Source organism: Cuculus canorus, chromosome 25, assembly GCF_017976375.1.
Source record: "Cuculus canorus isolate bCucCan1 chromosome 25, bCucCan1.pri, whole genome shotgun sequence".
Classification (NCBI taxonomy): Eukaryota; Metazoa; Chordata; class Aves; order Cuculiformes; family Cuculidae; genus Cuculus; species Cuculus canorus.
Window position 1 is genome coordinate 4,559,444 of NC_071425.1, and position 18,782 is coordinate 4,578,225.

The following is an 18,782-nucleotide window of genomic DNA, read 5'->3' on the forward strand; positions in this document are numbered from 1 at the left end:
GTGGGGGAGTTGATTTTCCCTCTCTTCAGAGTCCCCCGGACTTCAAGTAAAACATCCAAACTATAAAAGGCAGAATGTTGAGTATCGTCTGGGGACATCTCAATTTATAGAGAATCCTCTAGTCCTGAGGGGCAGGTCTGCATCTGGGGTCACTCACTTGTCTTCTCAGATTACAAATATCTGTGGGACTAAGAATTCCAGCTCCTTGGGATCCTCAGCTTTCCCAGAGGAGGAGGCAAGGCACCTCTAGAGGTCTATAGCTATAGAGATATAGAGGTATACACGCCAAAGCCGAAGCAGAGATACTGTTTGAGGGAGGAAGGAATGGAATTTAATGAGCCAAACATCACAGGAAAAACCTGAAAAGAATAACTTGAGGTTTAAAACCAAGTTGCAGACATCTTATTGGATATGGAGGCTTAGGCACACACACGTAGAGGCCGAGTCTTCGTGGTGGTTCATGTGAAATGTCGCTGTGGATGTGCGACGCCCAGGGAGGAAGGGACATGGATGGAGGAACCTCGCTCTTTGTGGTGCTCAGGTGGGTTCAAATATTTCCAAGAGCCTGGGAGGAAAGCACGAGAGGGCTTAAAACATCTTTAAAAGTGCTCCTTCTCACGTGACCCCAAAATGTCAATAGCCGTAATTCTGTACCGTTGAAAACAGAGTGTTTCATGCAAATAGTTTTGTGTAGAACGATTCACCCGTTCTGGACTGGCAGCTGGCGCTGAGCCAATAAACTTTAATCAGCACGAGTTACAAATGAAGTTCTTTATCATGAAGGCAGCTTTTTGTGCTTTCAGAGCTGGGGTTATTCCTGTGGCATTCCCAGCAAAACACAGAGTTCCTTGGGGATTTGGGTTCCTCTGCCCTTGGCTGTTGTATACAGGTTTTCCAGTTTTGGAGTAAAGAGGAGGAGACTCTGATAAACTCACCTGAAGTTTCTGCTGTCAGCCAGACATGATGTGCTTGACAAAAGCTGAGGAGAACACAAGAAATGAGGCCATGAGAGGTCAAAGCGCATTGTGAGCTGTGGTGGGGTTGGCAGGGAGGCAGCAGGGGGTACCCCCAGCCTAGGGCACCCTTGCTCTGCTAGGATTGAGATTTCTCCTATTCCCACTTTTTGCCTGCCATCCCAAACCTGTTCAGTGATGCCAAACCCCTCTTGGAGACCAGCCAGTACCACTCTTCTCAGTTTTCATGGACCAAGAGAAATGAGTACCCTCTTTTCCTCAATGCTCTCCTATTTTAGGGTTCCCAAACTGAACCACCTCCTATGCCAGATTTTCACTTTCTCCGAGCCACAAGAGAGAGAAGCATGGAATGGTTTGGGTCAGAGGGGACCTCAAAGCCCATCCAGTCCCACCAGGGACACCTCCCACTGGATCAGGGGCTCCAAGTCCCATCCAATCTGGCCTTGAACCCCTCCAGGGATGGGGCAGCCACCGCTGCTCTGGGCAACCTGGGCCAGGGCCTCCCCACCCTCACAGCAAAACATTTCTTCCTAAGATCTCATCTCAAATCTCCCCTCTTTCAGCTCAAAACCATTCCCCCTCATCCTGTCCCTGCACTCCCTGATCCAGAGCCCCTCCCCAGCTTTCCTGGAGCCCCTTTTAGCGCTGGAAGCTGCTCTAAGGTCTCTCTGGAGCCTTCTCCAGGCTGAACAACTCCAACTCTCTCAGCCTGTCCTCATCGCAGAGGTGCTCCAGCTCTCGGATCATCTCCGTGGCCTCCTCCGGACTCACTCTAACAGATCCATGTCCTTCCTGCCCTGAGGACTTGAGAACTGGATGCAGGGCTCCAAAACTGGATCTCTGAATGTTCCCAATTCACCTCTGAGGGGAAAGATGCTGGCTTTAGTTTTGATTGCTTACACCTAAATAAAACTGGGGATAAACCAGCCCTGAGACCCTTGGAAACTTTCTCTCCTCAGCTTCCTTTACTGGAAATCATTGGTACCACCACCTTGTTCCCACCCCAGCTGACATTTCTCACAGTTTTCCTCAGAGAGGCTTTGGAGGGTGGTCCACACCCCCCGTCCGTGTTCACAAGTGTCCTCGTAGAGGTCACTTTTTGCACTCTAAGACGAGACAACCATGTCAGAGGTGGCCCCAGTCGGAGTCTCTTGCTCCTACCTTCGTAGTTGATACAGCCATTGGCATCTTCTTGCCCTGCCATGAGCTGCTCCACCTCATTTTCTGTCATCTTCTCCCCTGGAAGAGGAGGATGGAGAGGTGAGGGGAAGGGTTCTCAGCCAGCCAGGACCTTTCTGTCCTACTTCCAGAGAGCCGAAGTCACCAGAGGAAGGAAAAGGAACTGTGCACCGCTGGGGAATGCTGGTGGGAAAATGCGGAGAGAGGACCACGCTGCGAGAGCTGTGTGATAATTGAGGATGTTATGGACTCCATCTCACGTGGATCGTGCATGAAACTGTGGCGTAAGATGGAAAAGGCCACATATTCACGAGCCAATCATTCCCACAAAAGCCCATGAGCAGCAGAGTCAAAAGGGTCTCTCCGATGCATGAGAGCAGCCAACTAACCCAAAGAGCGTAGGGGTGTCCTGTGTCCTGCTCCCCCCACCCAGGGCCACGTACCCAGTGTGACCAGCACGTGGCGCAGCTCGGCGCCCATCACCATGCCATTGCCCTCCTTGTCGAAGACGCGCAGCCCTTCCACAAAGTCCTCGAAGGTGCCTTGCTCCTTGTTGCGGGTGAAGTGCTGCAGGATGGGGAGGAAGCTCTCAAAGTCCAGCATCTTTATGTTCATTTCTGGAAGGGGAGGAGAAGGCAGGGTCTAAGATTAACCTCATTAACCCTCTGAGGACCTCCTGCTTAACCTTCCTGGTCTCATTTCCATCTGAGTACAGGAGAGAAACCCCACAAAGTGACAGAACTATTTTACACCTGAGATGGGAAGAACCATATGAGGAACAAAGCATTAACATCTGGGGACTCGGCTGCAGATACAAGCCAAGACATAAAACCAGCTGGTAGGTCCTCCATTTCCAAAGCAGTGTGGCTGCACTGGGACCATTGAGGTCACACCAGTTTGCACCAGACCAGGATACAGGCTGCTAAACATCAACTTCCACCATTCCTGGGAGGTGGAGCAGCTGTCCCTTCTGTCAGCCATGGTACAGGGAGGGGAGGGAAGAAATTACACAGAATCATAGAGTCACCAGGTTGGAAAGGACCCACTGGATCATCGAGTCCAACCATTCCTAACACTCCCTTAAACCGTGTCCCTGAGCACTTCATCCACCCGTTCCTTAAACACCTCCAGGGAAGGCGACTCGACCCCCTCCCTGGGCAGCTGTTCCAGTGCCCCATGACTCTTTCCATGAAGAATTTTTTCCTGATATCCAACCTGACCCTCCCCTGGTGGAGCTTGAGGCCATTCCCCCTTGTCCTGCCCTCTGTCGCTTGGGAGAAGAGCCCAGCTCCCTCCTCTCCACAACCTCCTTTCAGGCAGTTGTAGAGAGCAATAAGGTCTCCCCTCAGCCTCCTCTTCTCCAGGCTGAACACCCCCAGCTCTCTCAGCCGCTCCTCGTAACCTTTGTTCTCCAGCCCCTCACCAGCTTCGTTGCTCTTCTCTGGACACGCTCCAGAGAAGGAACGAAGTCTCTCTGTATCATTTCCTTCCCAATTCCTTCATCTGATAGGGTTCTTCCTACAGGGGACAGCATCCTTCACTTGCTACCAGGAAAGACAAGGATTGCTTGTGTCACCCTGTCCCCACTGCCCCAGTCACCTTCTGGTTTGGGCTTGCCCAGCACCTTCAGGACCTCCGCATTGGTGGGGTTGTGGCCGAGCGCCCGTAAGACGTCCCCACACTGCGCGTAGGTGATCTGCATGGTCCCTGTGGGCGTCCGGTCAAACAGGCTGAAGGCTTCTTTGAACTCTGTGGGGAAGAAGAGCTCAAATGCTCCCTGCTAAGCTGGCCCCGTTGCCCACCCCACCGGAGCAAGGAAAGGACCGGGTCTGCAGGATAGTAGTTCTCATCCTACCAGTATTCCCACCAGGATCTGCCCTCAGATCTTAGCCCTTTCCCAGCCTGTACGGAGGCTGAAATCTGCCCGTGGAGAGATGAGAAATCCCAGTCCCAGCCCAACCTCTCAGCACAGGGCTGTTCCTGCACCACCAGAAGCTTCTCCTCCTGCGTGAATTCCAGACTTTGAACCAAGCTGCATCTCACCATGAATGGAAAAATACCTTTTCCGTGCCGGGCTCTGAAGCCGGGATTATCCTCTTCAACTGGGGCACCTTCAGTGCAGAGCAAGGAGCCAGAATCCATTCATTGCTCCTGATCACCGGCTGTTCGTCTCAGCTAAATCCCTGCGCCGGCTCCCACTCCCCTCTGGCTTTGCTCCCATCTCCCGCCTCCTCCTTTCCCACCAGCACTCTTCTCATCTCCTTACCTGCCTGGTACTGGTCAGGGATGCAACTTTCTGATTTCCTACATCTCTTCTACCTGCTAGGAAAGCCCATGAGATCACCCCGGAGGATGAGCATGTTAGGGAAAACGGGGTACCCAGATCCTCCTGGGCTTTTCTCCAGGAGGGCTTTTGATGTATGGGGCCTCAGCTCTCACGTTGGATGCAAAAAGCCACCTGGAAAAAGGATTCCCCATTTCTAATACCGCCTTTGGGAGAAGATGGTCTGCTCTTACCTTCGGTCTGCTCTGCAGTGAATTCAATCTGTTGGGAGAAGAGAATAGAGTTGGGCGTGAGGGCTGTGGTACAGCCGAGGGAGATGAAAGGGCTCTGCTCTGCCTTTGAACCTCTTTCTCCCCGGGCTCCACAGCCTGCTCGGCGTCGGGGGGGCTTTATCCGTGGAGCTGAGATACCTGTGGAAAGCACAGCCAGCAGCTGCCAAGGGGTGGGCAGGCAGCGAGGATGCTTGGACTACAGTGAGGGCTATTCTGGGTGGAAAAGACGTTATTTCAAGGCTTGGTTCCTAGTTCAAGTGATTAAACTGCCCCCGTGCTGAACCTGCTCTTAGCAACTCTCCTGCCACAGCTCTGGCTTGAAAATAAACCGTTATCCTGAGCAACCACAGAGAGGTGAGCTCCTGTCGTAGAGGCTTGGAAAAAGGATGCTCTCGTGTGGAGGGGACAATGCAGGCAGAAAATACTTTAAGATGAAGACAGTAGGTGGCAGAAAAGCTTTTTAATGCTGCCGGGGTCCCAAAATACATCTCAGCCAAGAGCTGTGGGGCAGCAGCATCCTGATACGAGGGCAAAGCAGTTTCCTTGGGTGAGTGTTGGGCAAGGCTGGATGGGGAAAGATTAAACCATCCCCTGGTGAAGAAAGCATCACTCCCAGCTCATTGCAGCAAGGCAATCTGGCAACGTTCTTCTCCCAGCCCTGGCTCTCAGCCTGGCTAACGTTGTTTGCATGCCACATCGCATCGCCCGTGCCTGGCAGATAACCGGCATGAAGAAAGACAGTGCCATCTCCATGGCTCACTCACCTTCACACTCCCGGGATCGAAGGCAAGCTCTCTGGGCGGCTCTGGGGCCAGAGCTGGTTTGACTGCTTCCTTCTTCGGGTCAGATTTCTTAAGCGGCATCACGCTGGGTCTTTGCGAAGGAGCAGGGATGAATCCCGTCACCCAGCGAAGCAACCAAAGGGATGGATGAAAGGCAAAGTGAGCTCCTCCGCTTATATGCAGAGCCCTGTCCTCACGCGGAGGGGCAGGCCAGCTGCTGGAGCAACTGCTGCTGACTATAAAAGGAAGAAAACTCAAATGAGAGGGGCCCCAACTTGACAATTGCCCATTGTCATCGGTTCCCAGCGCAGCGGCGAAGCCACCAAACGCCCCCCCCCCCCCAAAGCTGAAAAAGGGGGATGTCTCCCCCCTCCAGCACCTGCACCTGTGGGCTGCTTGCTAAATGCTCACTGAAAACCTAAACGCAGATGGCTCTGGGTGCTTGGCAAGAAAATAGCAACATGATGGTTGATAACCCTGCCGGGATACCCACGGGAAAAGAGTCTGTTTTCAGGCAGGCTCTCAAGGTCGAACACCACAGAGCCCTTTTTAAGACTGGGATTTATGAAGCGCTGCTTGAAAGGAGCTCAGTCCTCTCTGAACCATCCCTGAGCCTTGTGCGCAGGGTCTGATTTGTCCCAGTCTCTCCCCAGCGTTGAGCTTGTGCCCCAGAAAAGGCCACGCTGTGGGCGAGAAGCCGTGGTCACCTCCGTCAGGATGGCTAATGAGGGTAACGCAAATGATGGCTAAAGCCAGGCATTTAATTCATCAGGTCTCTATTTTTCCCAGTCCTGCAGATGCATCCCAAAACCTGCAGGCAGAGCTGGCAATGGGGTCTCCTTTCAGCTCCTCTCCAGGCACAGGGACAGGCTAAGAGATGTTCCTGCTCTCATCCTCCTCTCCCAACTGTTCACAGACCCACAGACGAGGCAGAAGAAACCGTCGAGGTTCAGCACCCCAGAAAACGGGATTCACGTGTTACACCAAAACATCCTAAACTTAAATATATCCCGATTGCAACAGAACAGAGGAGGAGGAAAACCCATCCCTAGCTTGTGCTGGGGTCTGAGAGGTGCTATTTTGCTCACATAAATGCGCAAAAAATTATTTGCAACAGATGAGAGCATCTTCTCTGCCGTGGAGATGCCGCACAGCCTCAGTCCTCCATCCAGTTCTTGCTTAACTTGGGCTGCAAGGCTGGTTGTGAGCCACTGGGTGGAACAGGATCCTGCGAGATGCTGTTAGCCCTGGGGTGAGAGCCAGAGGGTCTCGGTGCTGCCTGGAGTCTGAGCCGTTGTATTTGTACACGTACACACTAGAGATGTAGATATTTCAGTTTTGTTTCAGTGTTATTTCTATTTTTGGGTGGTTGGGTCAGGTCTCGTTGTATTGCAGCGGCTCAGGCTCGGCATGACCAGGGAGGTCTAATCTTGTAGAGCTACGAGTGATGGGACCAAGAGGTGTCACCAGTTCAGCCTTGTGCTCAGACACAGCTTCTGCCTCGCTAAAACCCTGCTCACGCTGGAGGCTGAGCCGTTCCCAGCCGGGTTACGGGGGTCTTTGAGAAAGAGGGAGCATTTTCCCACAAATTAGTGGGAAATTTGCTGTCTGCCATCATCTCCCAATTGCCGCTGGGGATTCGGGGAGCTGCTGGGGTTGGGTGGGTGTTATTTGCAATGATTGCTTTCCAGATCTCTCTATAATACAGTGAGTAATTTAGCAAAGAAAAAAAACACAACCTAAAATGTTTTGCTAACTGCAAACTCAGAGCCTGGGTCGGATTTCGCCTGCAATGAGAATCAAATTGCCCCTGAGCTTGCTGCCTCCCCCTCAGCCTGCATCCATCCAACCCCAAAATAACACCCATCCTCAATCCCCAGCAACTTCTGGACCAGAAATCAGTATCCAAAAGAGCCTTCAGGGAATATTAATCCTGCAATTTGTCTGCTTATCCTATCCTGCCCTACTTGCCCGGGCAGCATCTGATGAGCAAATGTGTGAGCTGCGGAGCCGCTTGGCAGAGCGATGCCACCGGCACCCACGCGCTGGTCCCGGCTGGTGGCTAAATTGGGCTGGAAAACAGGCAGCTGCCCAAGATGCCCCTAATCCCTCCTTGATTTACAGCCGATTGCTGTGGCATGGAAAAAAAAAAAAAAGAAAAAAAAAGAGAGTTGTTTTCCTGTCTGATTGAATGAGTGGGAGAAGCAGCACCTCCCGAGCGCCGTCATTTGGATTTGCTTTGCCCTCTCAGCTGGCTGATAGGCTTTCCTTCGTCACAAGAGCAAAGTAAAGTCTGCCCCTGCTCTGAGAAGCCACCAGGACTTGTGGTTGGGACCAGGATGAGCCACTCTGCCAGGAAAACTCAAGGGCTCTGCCCTGAGAAGGATTTTGCCCTTACAGAGGCAGAAATGGGTGTGCTTGGCCATGGATGATGAGACCTTGGGTTGGAAACCTGCTGTTCCCAGGGTTTGGCAGCAAGCTTTCGAATTTCAGGTTCATCCCACTAATGACAACCTGCTTGGGGAACAAGGACTCCCCATTTTGTGTCCCTGTTTCCCCAGCAGGGTGGCTTGGAAGACACAAGGTGTTCAAGTTGATGGGGTCCCGGGAGAAAGCCGGAGTCCTGGATGATCCTGAAACACAGAGGAGAGCCCTGGGGCTCCCTGAGGGGCTGCGGGTGACAAGGAAACACTCGGATGGGGATGAAGGGACAGGTGGATGAGGTGCTGAGGGTTCTGGTTTAGGGAGTGTTAAGAATGGTTGGACTCAATGACCCAGTGGGTCCCTTCCAACCCATTGATTCTATGATTCTATGACATTAACTCTGCTGGGACCAGCTCTGACCCGGGATAAAGGCATTGAGTGCACCCTCAGCAAGTTTGCAGATGACACTAAGCTGGGTGGAAGTGTGGATCTGCTGGAGGGTAGGGAGGCTCTGCAAAGGGATCTGAACAGGCTGGACTGCTGGGCTGAGACCAATGGGATGAGGTTCAACAAGGCCAAATGCCGGGTCCTGCGCTTGGGGCACAACAACCCTGTGCAGTGCTACAGACTGGGGGAAGAGCGGCTGGAGAGCTGCATGGAGGAGAAGGACCTGGGGATAATGGTTGACAGCGACTGACCATGAGCCAGCAGTGTGCCCAGGGGGCCAAGAAGGCCAATGGCATCTTGGCTTGGATCAGAAACGGTGTGACCAGCAGGGCCAGGGAGGGGATTCTCCCTCTGTACTCAGCACTGGTGAGACCGCACCTCGAGTACTGTGTTCAGTTCTGGGCCCCTCACCACAAGAAGGATGTTGAGGCTCTGGAGTGTGTCCAGAGAAGAGCAACGAAGCTGGTGAGGGGCTGGAGAACAAGGGTTACGAGGAGCGGCTGAGAGAGGTGGGGGTGTTCAGCCTGGAGAAGAGGAGGCTGAGGGGAGACCTTATTGCTCTCTACAACTGCCTGAAAGGAGGTTGTGGAGAGGAGGGAGCTGGGCTCTTCTCCCAAGTGACAGAGGACAGGACAAGGGGGAATGGCCTCAAGCTGCACCAGGGGAGGGTCAGACTGGATATCAGGAAAAAGTTTTTCACGGAGAGAGTCATGGGGCACTGGAACAGCTGCCCAGGGAGGGGGTCGAGTCGCCTTCCCTGGAGGTGTTTAAGGAACGGGTGGATGAAGTGCTGAGGGACATGGTTTAGGGAGTGTTAGGAATGGTTGGACTCGATGATCCAGTGGGTCCTTTCCAACCTGGTGACTCTATGATTCTCTGACCCAGCAGCCCTATGCACCTCATTCAACAGCTGTGTGGAGCACCCATGGGGGTGGAAACTCCCTGCTGCCACGACTGTCCGTCTGTCCTGCTGCTCCCGGGACCAGTGCATATTAGCCCTCAGCCACCGTCCACAGAGGGGTAAAATGCAGTTGCACAGTGAGGGGCTTTTGCAAACATGGGCACAAAGGAGGGTGATCCCAGCGGTGATCCCAGCACATCCCTTCAAACACATCCCAACTCCTAGAGAAGGAAAAGGGTTAAACTGGCGTCTTCCTGAAAGACATCCCATCTCAGGAGCATCAGTGCTGAGGTGATGCTCATGTGTTTGCACCCTCTGCCTTCTTACCTCCAGCCGTCTCATTGGGTTTTTTCCAACCATTCTCCGGCTCCTCGGGACCAGAGGGGATTGAGCCATGCGGGGGCAGTGGGGAGATGCTGTGACAGCTGAAAAATGAGCCGCCAGGCTGTGAGAGAAGTTTCTGAAACGAGAAGAGGAATCTGCCTTGAATGAAGAGGATTTTAGCACCTAGGGCTAAGCCAATAAACCTCTGCCATCCCCAACCCAACGGGAATTGTTTGCACACGCTGCAGGAGCTGCTTAAAGCAGGAGAGACGTGGAGACTGAAGAGCAGCAAGCATGATAGGGGGAGAAACCCCCTAAACATGTGAGAAGATGCCCATAGCTCTGCCCACCAGGACGAGGGACTCACCCCAGGTGCTCCACCAGCCCTGAGCACCCAGGGACGGGCTGTGCTCCTGCCTGCACCTCACCTCGGCAGGGACCACAGCCGGGAAGGTGCTCCCAGAAGATGCTCCTTCTTGCCGAAGACGCCAGCTCTCTCCATCACCTGCAGCCCCGGGCTGGCAGCAATCCCGCTGTCCCCAGGTGAAGGCTTTGCGTTCTCCACCTCACCCATCATCCTTGAGGTCCTCATCCCAGTGACACAGTGGGACCATGGAGGCATCTGTCCCTGTGGGAGGCATCACGGCGGCTCTCCTGTGCTCCTGTCTCCTGAGCTCTGTGCGGGCTCTGGTAAGTCTGAACGGTCCCGTAGGCTTCCCAAGTCCCTCTTCTGGCTTTCAGTATTGTTAATTGTGCAACTCGCTCCAGTCGGGGGCTGCGTGGCCCCTGGCTGCGCCTCCTGCTCCATGGAGATGCTGGTGAGGTGCTGGGTGGGAGGGAAGAGCCTTTCACTCCTACTAAAAGCTTTCCAGCAGCCCCGGAGACACCGCGATGTGATGGTTTTTTCCATTTATTGGACTCATCCAGGGCAGAGTTCGCTGCCTTGGAAGTGTCGGGGGAACCGAAGGAGCGGAGCATTTTACGGGCAGCACAGGCGGGGCTGGAGGGATGCGGTGAGGGGTGCTGGGTGCGCTCAGCACCTCTGCCAAAGCCAGGACCTGTTCCTGCCCTACACCACTCATCAGCCCCCTCTGCCCACCCAGACCACTGCTTTTGGGAAGAACGTGAATGGGAGTTGAGGGTCTCCTCTCTGCGACAGGATTTGGCCCCTTCACCTGTGGGCAGCCCAGGAGCCAACGCCAGCCTCCCGCATCCTGGTTCCTTTTCACTTCCAAAGCTGTTTCCTTATCCTGGCTCCTAATCTCAGTCAAAAACATCTCCAAAGATGTTTGCATGCGCGATGCGCCCAAGAGGCTGCGCTCATCTGCACCGCACTGCGCAGGGCACCCACAGCCCAGCAGAGCCGCAGCCGACCACTCCAACTGGGAGCTGCCAGACCAGCTCTGAAGGGCTCATCACGGGCAACGGGGACGTCCCAGCACCACTGGTGGGGTGGGCGAGAAGGAACACAAGCCTGATGTGCCACTGGTTTTTAGCACAGAAACATGAAAGTATGTGCATTTCCCAATGGGCCACAGCCAACGTGGAAGGGGAATCATGGTCAGCTTCAGCCTTGGAAGAGACATAAGTGAGAGCAGGAAGGCGGAGGGCACTTTTCTCTTCCCTGTGTTATTTGGATCTACCCAAAGCTGCACAAATGAAAGGTTGAGAGAGTTAGGGATGTCCAGCCTGGAGAAGAGAAGGTTCCAGGAAGAACTTAGAGCCACTTCCAGCACTGAAAGGGGCTCCAGAAAAGCTGGGGAGGGGCTTTTTATAAGGACATGGAGTTATAGGATGAGGGGAAATGGCTTTAAATTAAAAGAGGGAAGATTTAGATTGGACCTTAGGAAGAAATTCTTCACAATGAGAATGGGGAGGCCCTGGCCCAGGTTGCCCAGAGCGGTGGTGGCTGCCCCATCCCTGGAGGGGTTCAAGGCCAGGTTGGATGGGGCTCGGAGCAACCGGATCCAGTGGGAGGTGTCCCTGCCCATGGCAGAGGGGTGGAACTGGATCAGCTTTGAGGTCCATTCCAACCCAAACCATTCCACGATTCTGTAAAGCTGACTCACCTGGGGAGAGTGCCGTCCCGTAGCTGCTCTGTTAACTTTGCCTACTGGCACATCCATTCTCCATGTGTGCTCCTGTCTTTCCTGCCTGGCTCTTGCTCAGGCTTTACCTCTCATTTCTTCCCCCAAGGATGGTCCTGCTTGACGTGACGAGTCTGCAGGTGACACCACTGTGCTGCAGGGATGAGCAAAGCATTGTTTCCACGTCAGGAGGTGATGCTCCTGCATCAGCCCTTGAGACTCTTGTGGTTTTGGACTTGGTGTTAACTATCTGGTTGGATTTAGGGGTGGGTGGCAGAGCGTAATGGATGTTTTGTCGCAGCAGAAGTGACGTGCGTCCTGTCCCGGGTTGAGAAGCATTTGTGGGTGTTTCACCAACCACCCCTGAGGTGCTGCTGGGACAGAGCAGCTTCACTCTCAGCTCCTGGATCTTGGATCCTGGCTGCGGGTGCCTCACATCACCGAGCAGGTGCTGGCATTTCCCTGGGGACATGAAGGTCACCACGGTGGGTCAAGCTCTCCCAGGGAGGATTAATCTCTAAATTGTGAGCATGAAGAGAAGACCTGAGTCAAATTGTCATCTGACACGTCTGGCCCGCGGCAGCGGTTGACGCTTTGGGTTTGTTTTGGCAGGTTGACTCTGATGATGTTCTCACAAAAGAAGAGCAGATCTATCTCCTGGTGGAAGCTAAGGAGAAATGTCAGAGAGACATAAAAACCCAACTGGAGAAGATCAAAGGTAGGGTCCCTCCCCTGCCCACGTGTCAGCCAGCCCCGGTGGAGCTGGCTACGTCGTGGGAAATGCTTTCCTCTCTGATGGGAGTGGGATGGAGCCAGGGGGATGCGCAGCTCCTGGAGGCCACAGGGTCCTGGTGTGGGTTTGTGCAGCTCCTGGCACCATGGCTGCTCTGGGTGCAATGAGATGCTAATTAAATCATCACCCTGATTAACCACCAGTGGCTACCCTGTGGCACACCACAAATGAGGGTGCACTCAGTGCACGATGGAGCCTCGGCTCCATCCCAGGGGAGGTGGGATGTGGTGGGATATGTCCCCATCCGCACCACCCCACAGCTTCCCCTGCTCTGCAGGTCAGGGGTGATGGTGTGGCAGCGTGTTTCGCTCACCCTGGTCCAGCCCAGGCTTTGGGAAACCAAAGCTTACGATGTGGTCCTCTATGGAGCCAAATTGAGATGCGTTTTTGCTCTTTGGCCAGACACCAGCTGCCTTCCAGAGTGGGACGGGATTATCTGCTGGCCAAAGGGCTCCCCCAGCCAGGAGGTGTCAGTGCCCTGCCCCGACTACATCTACGACTTCAACCATAAAGGTCAGTGCTTGCATCCAGGCAGGGAGCGACCTCACCTTGGTGAGGATCCTCCACCGAGCATGGATGTGCCTGGGCTTCCCGCGGGTCCTGCTGCTGTCCCAGCTCCCATCGCTGTTCCCAGGTCACGCCTACAGGTACTGCAGCGCCTACGGGACCTGGGCCACGGCTCTCAGCATCAACAAGACCTGGGCCAACTACACCGAATGTGCTCTGCTCTTCTCCTCCGAGAGCCGGAGCCGTGAGAAGGTGACCTTGCTGATCAGCGGCGCTGGGAAAACGGGGCAGGATGGGGGCCAGGGAAGCGAGAAGTAAAGACCAGGGGAATGGTGGAGGCTCTTCCTCCTCTGCTTCCCAAGGAAGTCCTGCTCCTTCTGTTCTCTCAGCCCGGAGACCGGGGGCAGAGCAGGCGGCTGGGCTGCAGAGGGGTGGTGGAACACAGCCCTTCTCTTGTAGGAGGTGTTTGACCGACTGCACCTGATGTACACCATCGGCTACTCCATCTCCCTGGCCTCCCTCATCGTCGCCGTCTGCATCCTCTCATACTTCAAGTAAGGAGGAGCTGAACCCCCATCCCCGTGGGAGAACTATCTTCTCCCCATCCCACAACCTCCCAAAGAGGAGCAGCTCCTAAGGGAACGGAAAGTGTCCCCAAACACCAGCACAAACATCAGAACATTTCCTAAAGCCCCAAAAGACCCCCAGTCTGACCGGCTCCCACCCCACCCTGCTCTTGAAGAGGTTGACAGCCCATTCGCCCCAGATCTGGCACCAATGCCCATGAGAGCACCTTGAAGCTCACCTTCTCTGGGACCCCCTCATGGCCTGAGCCCATGTGTGAGGAGCTTGTTGGGCATCTGGGTTCATGCCACATCTCTTCTCCGTAGGCGCCTGCACTGCACACGCAACTACATCCACGTCCACCTCTTCACCTCCTTCATCTGCCGGGCGGTGAGCATCTTCGTGAAGGACGTGGTGCTCTACTCGGGCACACTGGCCAGTGAGACGGACAAGATGCGGGAAGACGATTTCAAGGCAGAAATGGGTCCCTCACCTGGACAACGGAGCCACCTGGCAAGTGATACACCAAGACCGGAGGCAGGAGCAGGGGAATCAGGAGCCCCAGGGCTGTGCTGCTCCAGGACGATGAAGCTGAGGAGGGACGAAGGGTCACCTACAGCTCTGCTCAGCTTCTCTCCTTCCTGGTGCCACAGTGGAGATCAGAGTCACAGAGGACGCGAGTCTCGCAGCCTGTCTGAGCTCAGAGTGCCCTGGTGTGGGAAATACTTCTATGGGAAAGACCTAGAGAACCTGCTCTACATCTGCTGCTGGAAGATCCCAGGGGAGATGTAGCCCAAGGGAGAGTTGGGGTTGTTCAGCCTGGAGAAGAGAAGGCTGCAGGGAAACCTTAGAGCATCTTTCAGTACTGGAAGGGGCTGCAGGAAAGCTGGGGAGGGGCTCTGGACCAGGGAGTGCAGGGACAGGATGAGGGGGAATGGTTTTCAGCTGAAAGAGGGGAGATTGAGATGAGATCTTGGGAAGAAATATTTTGCTGTGAGGGTGGGGAGGCCCTGGCCCAGGTTGCCCAGAGCAGTGGTGGCTGCCCCATCCCTGGAGGAGTTCAAGGCCAGGTTGGATGGGGCTTGGAGCAACCGGATCCAGTGGGAGGTGTCCCTGCCCATGGCACGAGGTTGGAACCGGTTGGGATTTAAAGCCCCTTCCAATCCAAATCCTTCTGTGATTCCTTGATGTAGTTCCCTGCAAGAGGAGGAATGTGAGCCACACATGGGGCACAGCCTGGGTTTTGCTGCTCTGAGAGCAAAAGCCACCAGGTTTTGCTTTCAGGGGACATCCTGATACAGGCACCTTTCTGACTCTCTACCCACAGGTTGGCTGCAAGGTGGTGGTGACTCTCTTCCTCTATTTTCTGGCCACCAACCACTACTGGATCCTGGTGGAAGGTCTCTACCTGCACAGCCTGATCTTCATGGCCTTCCTCTCCAACAAGAACTACCTATGGGTCCTCATCATCATTGGTTGGGGTAAGCATGGACCCCAAAATGATGCTGCTGAGACCAGCTGGGAACTTTGGCATCAGCCGTGGTTCAGCGGCACTCAGGGGCAGTGGATGCAGACCAACTACCAGGGACTGGTTCAGTCTACAAACACACTGCTTCATCCACACTGCTCACTCTGGTTCCTGCCCCTCCAGGTCTCCCCGCTGTCTTTGTGTCTGTCTGGGCCAGCGTCAGAGCCTCCTTGGCGGATACACAGTAAGTAGGTCCACCTTTTCCGACAGTCCTTGGAGGAGACAAAGACTGGTTGGTAAAAGCAGACAAAATATCTGTGGACACCAGCACTTCTGAGAATGAAAGTTTTCCAAGATCAAGAGGTGTAAACAATCCTAAAAGGCTTGTTCAGAACGTCGTTTGTAGCGTCCTTCCCTGGAAGTGTTCAAAAACATGTGTAGATGAGCCACTTTGAGATATGGTTTAGTCGGCGCGGTGGGGTTGAGCTGATGGTTGGACTGCATGATCTTAGAGGTCTTTTCCAATCCCCATGATTGTCAGTAATCCAGACCAATAGTGGTTTTGTTCTGCATTTGGGAGGAAGATGATTGCAGGTTTACACCATAAATTGATCAGTAAACAGTGCAAAGATGAATGCTAAAGGCGTGTTCCCAGTTCAGTAAAAGGATCAAGACCAGCAAACAGCCAGCAGGAGTTTCAGATGAGCTGGCTAAGGAGAACTGAGGAACAGAAATGCTAATTTAAACCTGATTTGCCTCACTGTGATGGTTATGAACTCTTGTAGCATGGCTGTTGTTGGGTCAAGACTTACCTAAACTCCACAAAGGGATTGAAGGGTGGGAGGCATCTTGGCAGGGGGTGGTGGATGGAGCCATCAGCCGGTGATTTTCCTTACCAGCAATTTCAGGTTTCTCCAAGGTGCTTCTTTCCTGGTATCTTCAGGTGCTGGGACCTCAGCGCAGGGAACATGAAGTGGATTTATCAAGTCCCCATCTTAGCCGCCATCGTGGTAAGAATGCCACGGCCAAACCTCCCAGTCCCTTTTGGGGAAAGGGGGTCGGCAGAGACCCAGAGCCATCACTTGTGGTCACTGGGGTTGTGTCTCCAGCCACCTCAGCACCCAGAGACAACCCGTGCAATCACCCCAATGCCTGCAGCTCACCCAGACCTGCCTGTCCTTGTCCCCTGGGGTTGCTCAGGAAGACCTAAAGTCACCGTGGGCAACGTAACTGCACTGGGTGTCTGTCGGCAGGTGAATTTCTTCCTCTTCCTCAACATTGTCCGGGTGTTGGCCTCCAAACTGCGGGAGACGAACACGGGAAAACTGGACCCACGGCAGCAGTACAGGCGAGTGCTGGCAGCAGCCAAAACGTGCTTGGCCCTGGGCTGTGTTCCCTGGAGCCCTGTGGTCAGTTCTGGGGTCAGCACAGGAAGGACATGGATCTGTTTGAGTCCAGAGGAGGCCATGGAGATGATCCAAGGGCTGGAGAACCTCTGCTACAAGAAGAGACTGGGAGAGTTGGGGTTGTTCACCTTAGAGGCTCTGGGGAGACCTTCGAGGAGCTTCCAGGACTGAAAGGGGTTCCAGGAAAGCTGGGGAGGGGCTCTGGGTCAGGGAGTGCAGGGATAGGACAAGGAGAAACAGTTTTCAGCTGAAAGAGGGGAGATTGAGATGAGATCTTAGGAAAAAATGTTTTCCTGCCAGGGTGAGGAGGCCCTGGGCCAGGTTAAAGGCAGGATAATGACAGCAGGTGCTTCTGGCAGCTCAGTTTGCTTGGAACAGCAAAGGCTCAGGAGTTCAAGCTCTTCCTGGTCCAAGCTGGACACTGCAACAGCTGTGCACAAACCCACTGCGGCACCAGCGGCAGTGAAAGCAACTGCCCTCTCGCGTTGGGACACTTACCAGTGGCTGCAAGGGGGCTGCAGGCTGGCTGCTAAATCCTGGCTTGCGGCTCAGAGTATTTCTCCTCTCAGGAAGCTGCTCAAGTCCACGCTGGTGCTGATGCCGCTTTTTGGAGTCCATTATGTAGTGTTCATGGCCATGCCCTACACCGAAGTCTCTGGGGTCCTGTGGCAGATCCAGATGCATTACGAGATGCTTTTTAACTCCTCTCAGGTACATCAACGTGGGGCTGCCAAATATCGAGCAACTCTTATCCGGGAAGGGGGGAGGAACATGCAGAACATCCTGGCTCAGGACTCAAATTACACTTCTGTCTCTTTTGGCAGGGTTTCTTTGTGGCTTTTATCTACTGCTTTTGCAACGGGGAGGTAAGTTAGAAGTGTGACTGACTCCCTGTTTCAGCTCCTTTAGAATAAGGGAACTTAAACCACAGCCCTCGAGTTGGCGTAATCGGAGGAAAAAAACTCAGAACCATCCCTCTCAGCAGGATTTGGAAGGGAAAAGAGCCACACTAGGAGTGAAAACCATGGGGAAGGGGAATGAAGGGAAGTGATGCCTGTGTGGCTGCCTCTGGGCACCAGCAGCCCTCTCTGACCTCTCCCTTAGGTGCAAGCAGAGATTAAGAAAGCTCATTTTCGGAGAAGCCTGGCGTTGGACTTCAAGCAGAAGGCACGCGCCACCAGCGCGGCGGGGAGCTGCTGCTACGGTGGGCTGGCTTCCCACACCACCATGAGCTTCAGCACGAGCATCGCGGGGCGAGGGGCAGGGAGCATGCAGCAGCGCGGGCTGCTGCTCCCTTCCCGTGCCAGCCTACCTGGCTACATCCCTACCTCCTTTGCCTCGGATAACTTTTTGCCCCGGCCAACCCAGGAGATGAGCCAGAAAACCTGTGGGGAAAACAAAGTGGATTTAACAGACCTAAATGGGCATCATCTTAACCTGAACAAAGAGCTGGAGACGATGCTGTGAAGTGCACAGCGTCTCTCCTATCTGGACATCCAGCTGTGCCTGGAAAGATGCTGATCCTGACACGCTTTGGGCTCCCCCTGTGCTTGCATGGGGAGCCAGGGTAGGGGATTGCAGCTGGAACAACACAGTTCCCTTCCCCTCGTAGCCAGTGTGCAAAGGGATCGCGTGCTCTCGCTCCTTTTACCTTGCTGGCCTAAAAACGAGCAGCCAGTCCAAACCCTCATTTCCTTCAATGCGCAAGTGACTGACGTAAGTGATATCTGTGCATGCAAAGCCTTGACTCATCGCCAGGGAACAGCGCTCCAGGCTCAGCCTTACCTCGGCCGTCTGGAAAGTGACTGCAGCTTAACGCGTATAAAGCTGATTCAATGAGTCCATAAGTCCTGAAGTCCAACTCCCCTATTTAGCAGCAATTCCTGCATTGGATGGCCTCCGGCTGCCAGAGCAGGTAGTGCCCACAGAGCTGTTTGGCAGCTCTCCCTCCCCTTAATCCAATCCTGATGCAGCTCCCAGATGCTGTGAAGCCCAACACACAATGTTCAGCCACAAACCGGGAGCGTGAGTCACTGGGATACGGGGGGTCAGGGAAGCAGACCAAGTTCTACAGCCCAGGAAGGGCACAGCAGGCCTGGGTCTCCCACGCTTTACAGCACGGTTGTCTACAAACTCAACAGCCAACTGCATGTAAGAGTCTTGGCTCTGTCACCTTTCTGCAGGCTATAAAGTGAATAAAGACACAGTCTGTACAGCTCACTTCCGCCCTCGGTGGTGTTACACGCAGCAATCGATTGCTAGAGGACAGCAGAGGGTGTAAAGAGCTGGGAATCCAGCCAGGTTCAGAGCCAGCCAGCTCTGCTCGCTGTCAGGGACACGGCAGCCCCACCTGCCCACTCGCTGCACCTG

The 18,782-nt window shown here is 54.2% G+C and overlaps 2 protein-coding genes across 5 annotated transcripts; one reads left to right on the forward strand and one right to left on the reverse strand.

The window, feature by feature from the left end:
* Positions 1-25: 25 nt before the first annotated feature.
* Positions 26-10,152, reverse strand: LOC104054382 (myosin light chain, embryonic). 4 transcript variants are annotated; one of them, XM_054088114.1, is made up of 10 exons: positions 10,016-10,152; positions 9,591-9,723; positions 9,261-9,484; positions 5,474-5,727; positions 4,671-4,698; positions 3,753-3,902; positions 2,597-2,770; positions 2,136-2,213; positions 936-979; positions 302-565 (listed from the first exon to the last, which is right to left on the reverse strand). In XM_054088114.1, exons 4-9 carry the CDS (start codon positions 5,570-5,572, stop codon positions 951-953), a joined length of 558 nt encoding a protein of 185 aa, XP_053944089.1. In that variant the 5' UTR covers positions 5,573-5,727; positions 9,261-9,484; positions 9,591-9,723; positions 10,016-10,152; the 3' UTR covers positions 302-565; positions 936-950. The 4 variants fall into 4 exon arrangements, with proteins under 4 accessions (XP_009553664.2, XP_053944089.1, XP_053944090.1 ...); XM_009555369.2 differs by lacking the exon at positions 9,261-9,484 and having other exon boundaries at positions 26-565; positions 5,474-5,582; XM_054088115.1 differs by lacking the exon at positions 9,261-9,484 and having other exon boundaries at positions 10,016-10,146.
* On the forward strand, positions 10,147-18,543 carry LOC104054444 (parathyroid hormone/parathyroid hormone-related peptide receptor-like). The gene is made up of 13 exons (XM_054088106.1): positions 10,147-10,277; positions 12,287-12,392; positions 12,870-12,980; positions 13,102-13,226; positions 13,434-13,528; positions 13,865-14,051; positions 14,866-15,019; positions 15,190-15,250; positions 15,950-16,016; positions 16,260-16,358; positions 16,986-17,123; positions 17,237-17,278; positions 17,517-18,543. The coding sequence occupies exons 1-13, from the start codon at positions 10,200-10,202 to the stop codon at positions 17,877-17,879; spliced, it is 1,626 nt and encodes a 541-aa protein (XP_053944081.1). The 5' UTR covers positions 10,147-10,199; the 3' UTR covers positions 17,880-18,543.
* The last annotated feature ends 239 nt before the right edge of the window (positions 18,544-18,782 follow it).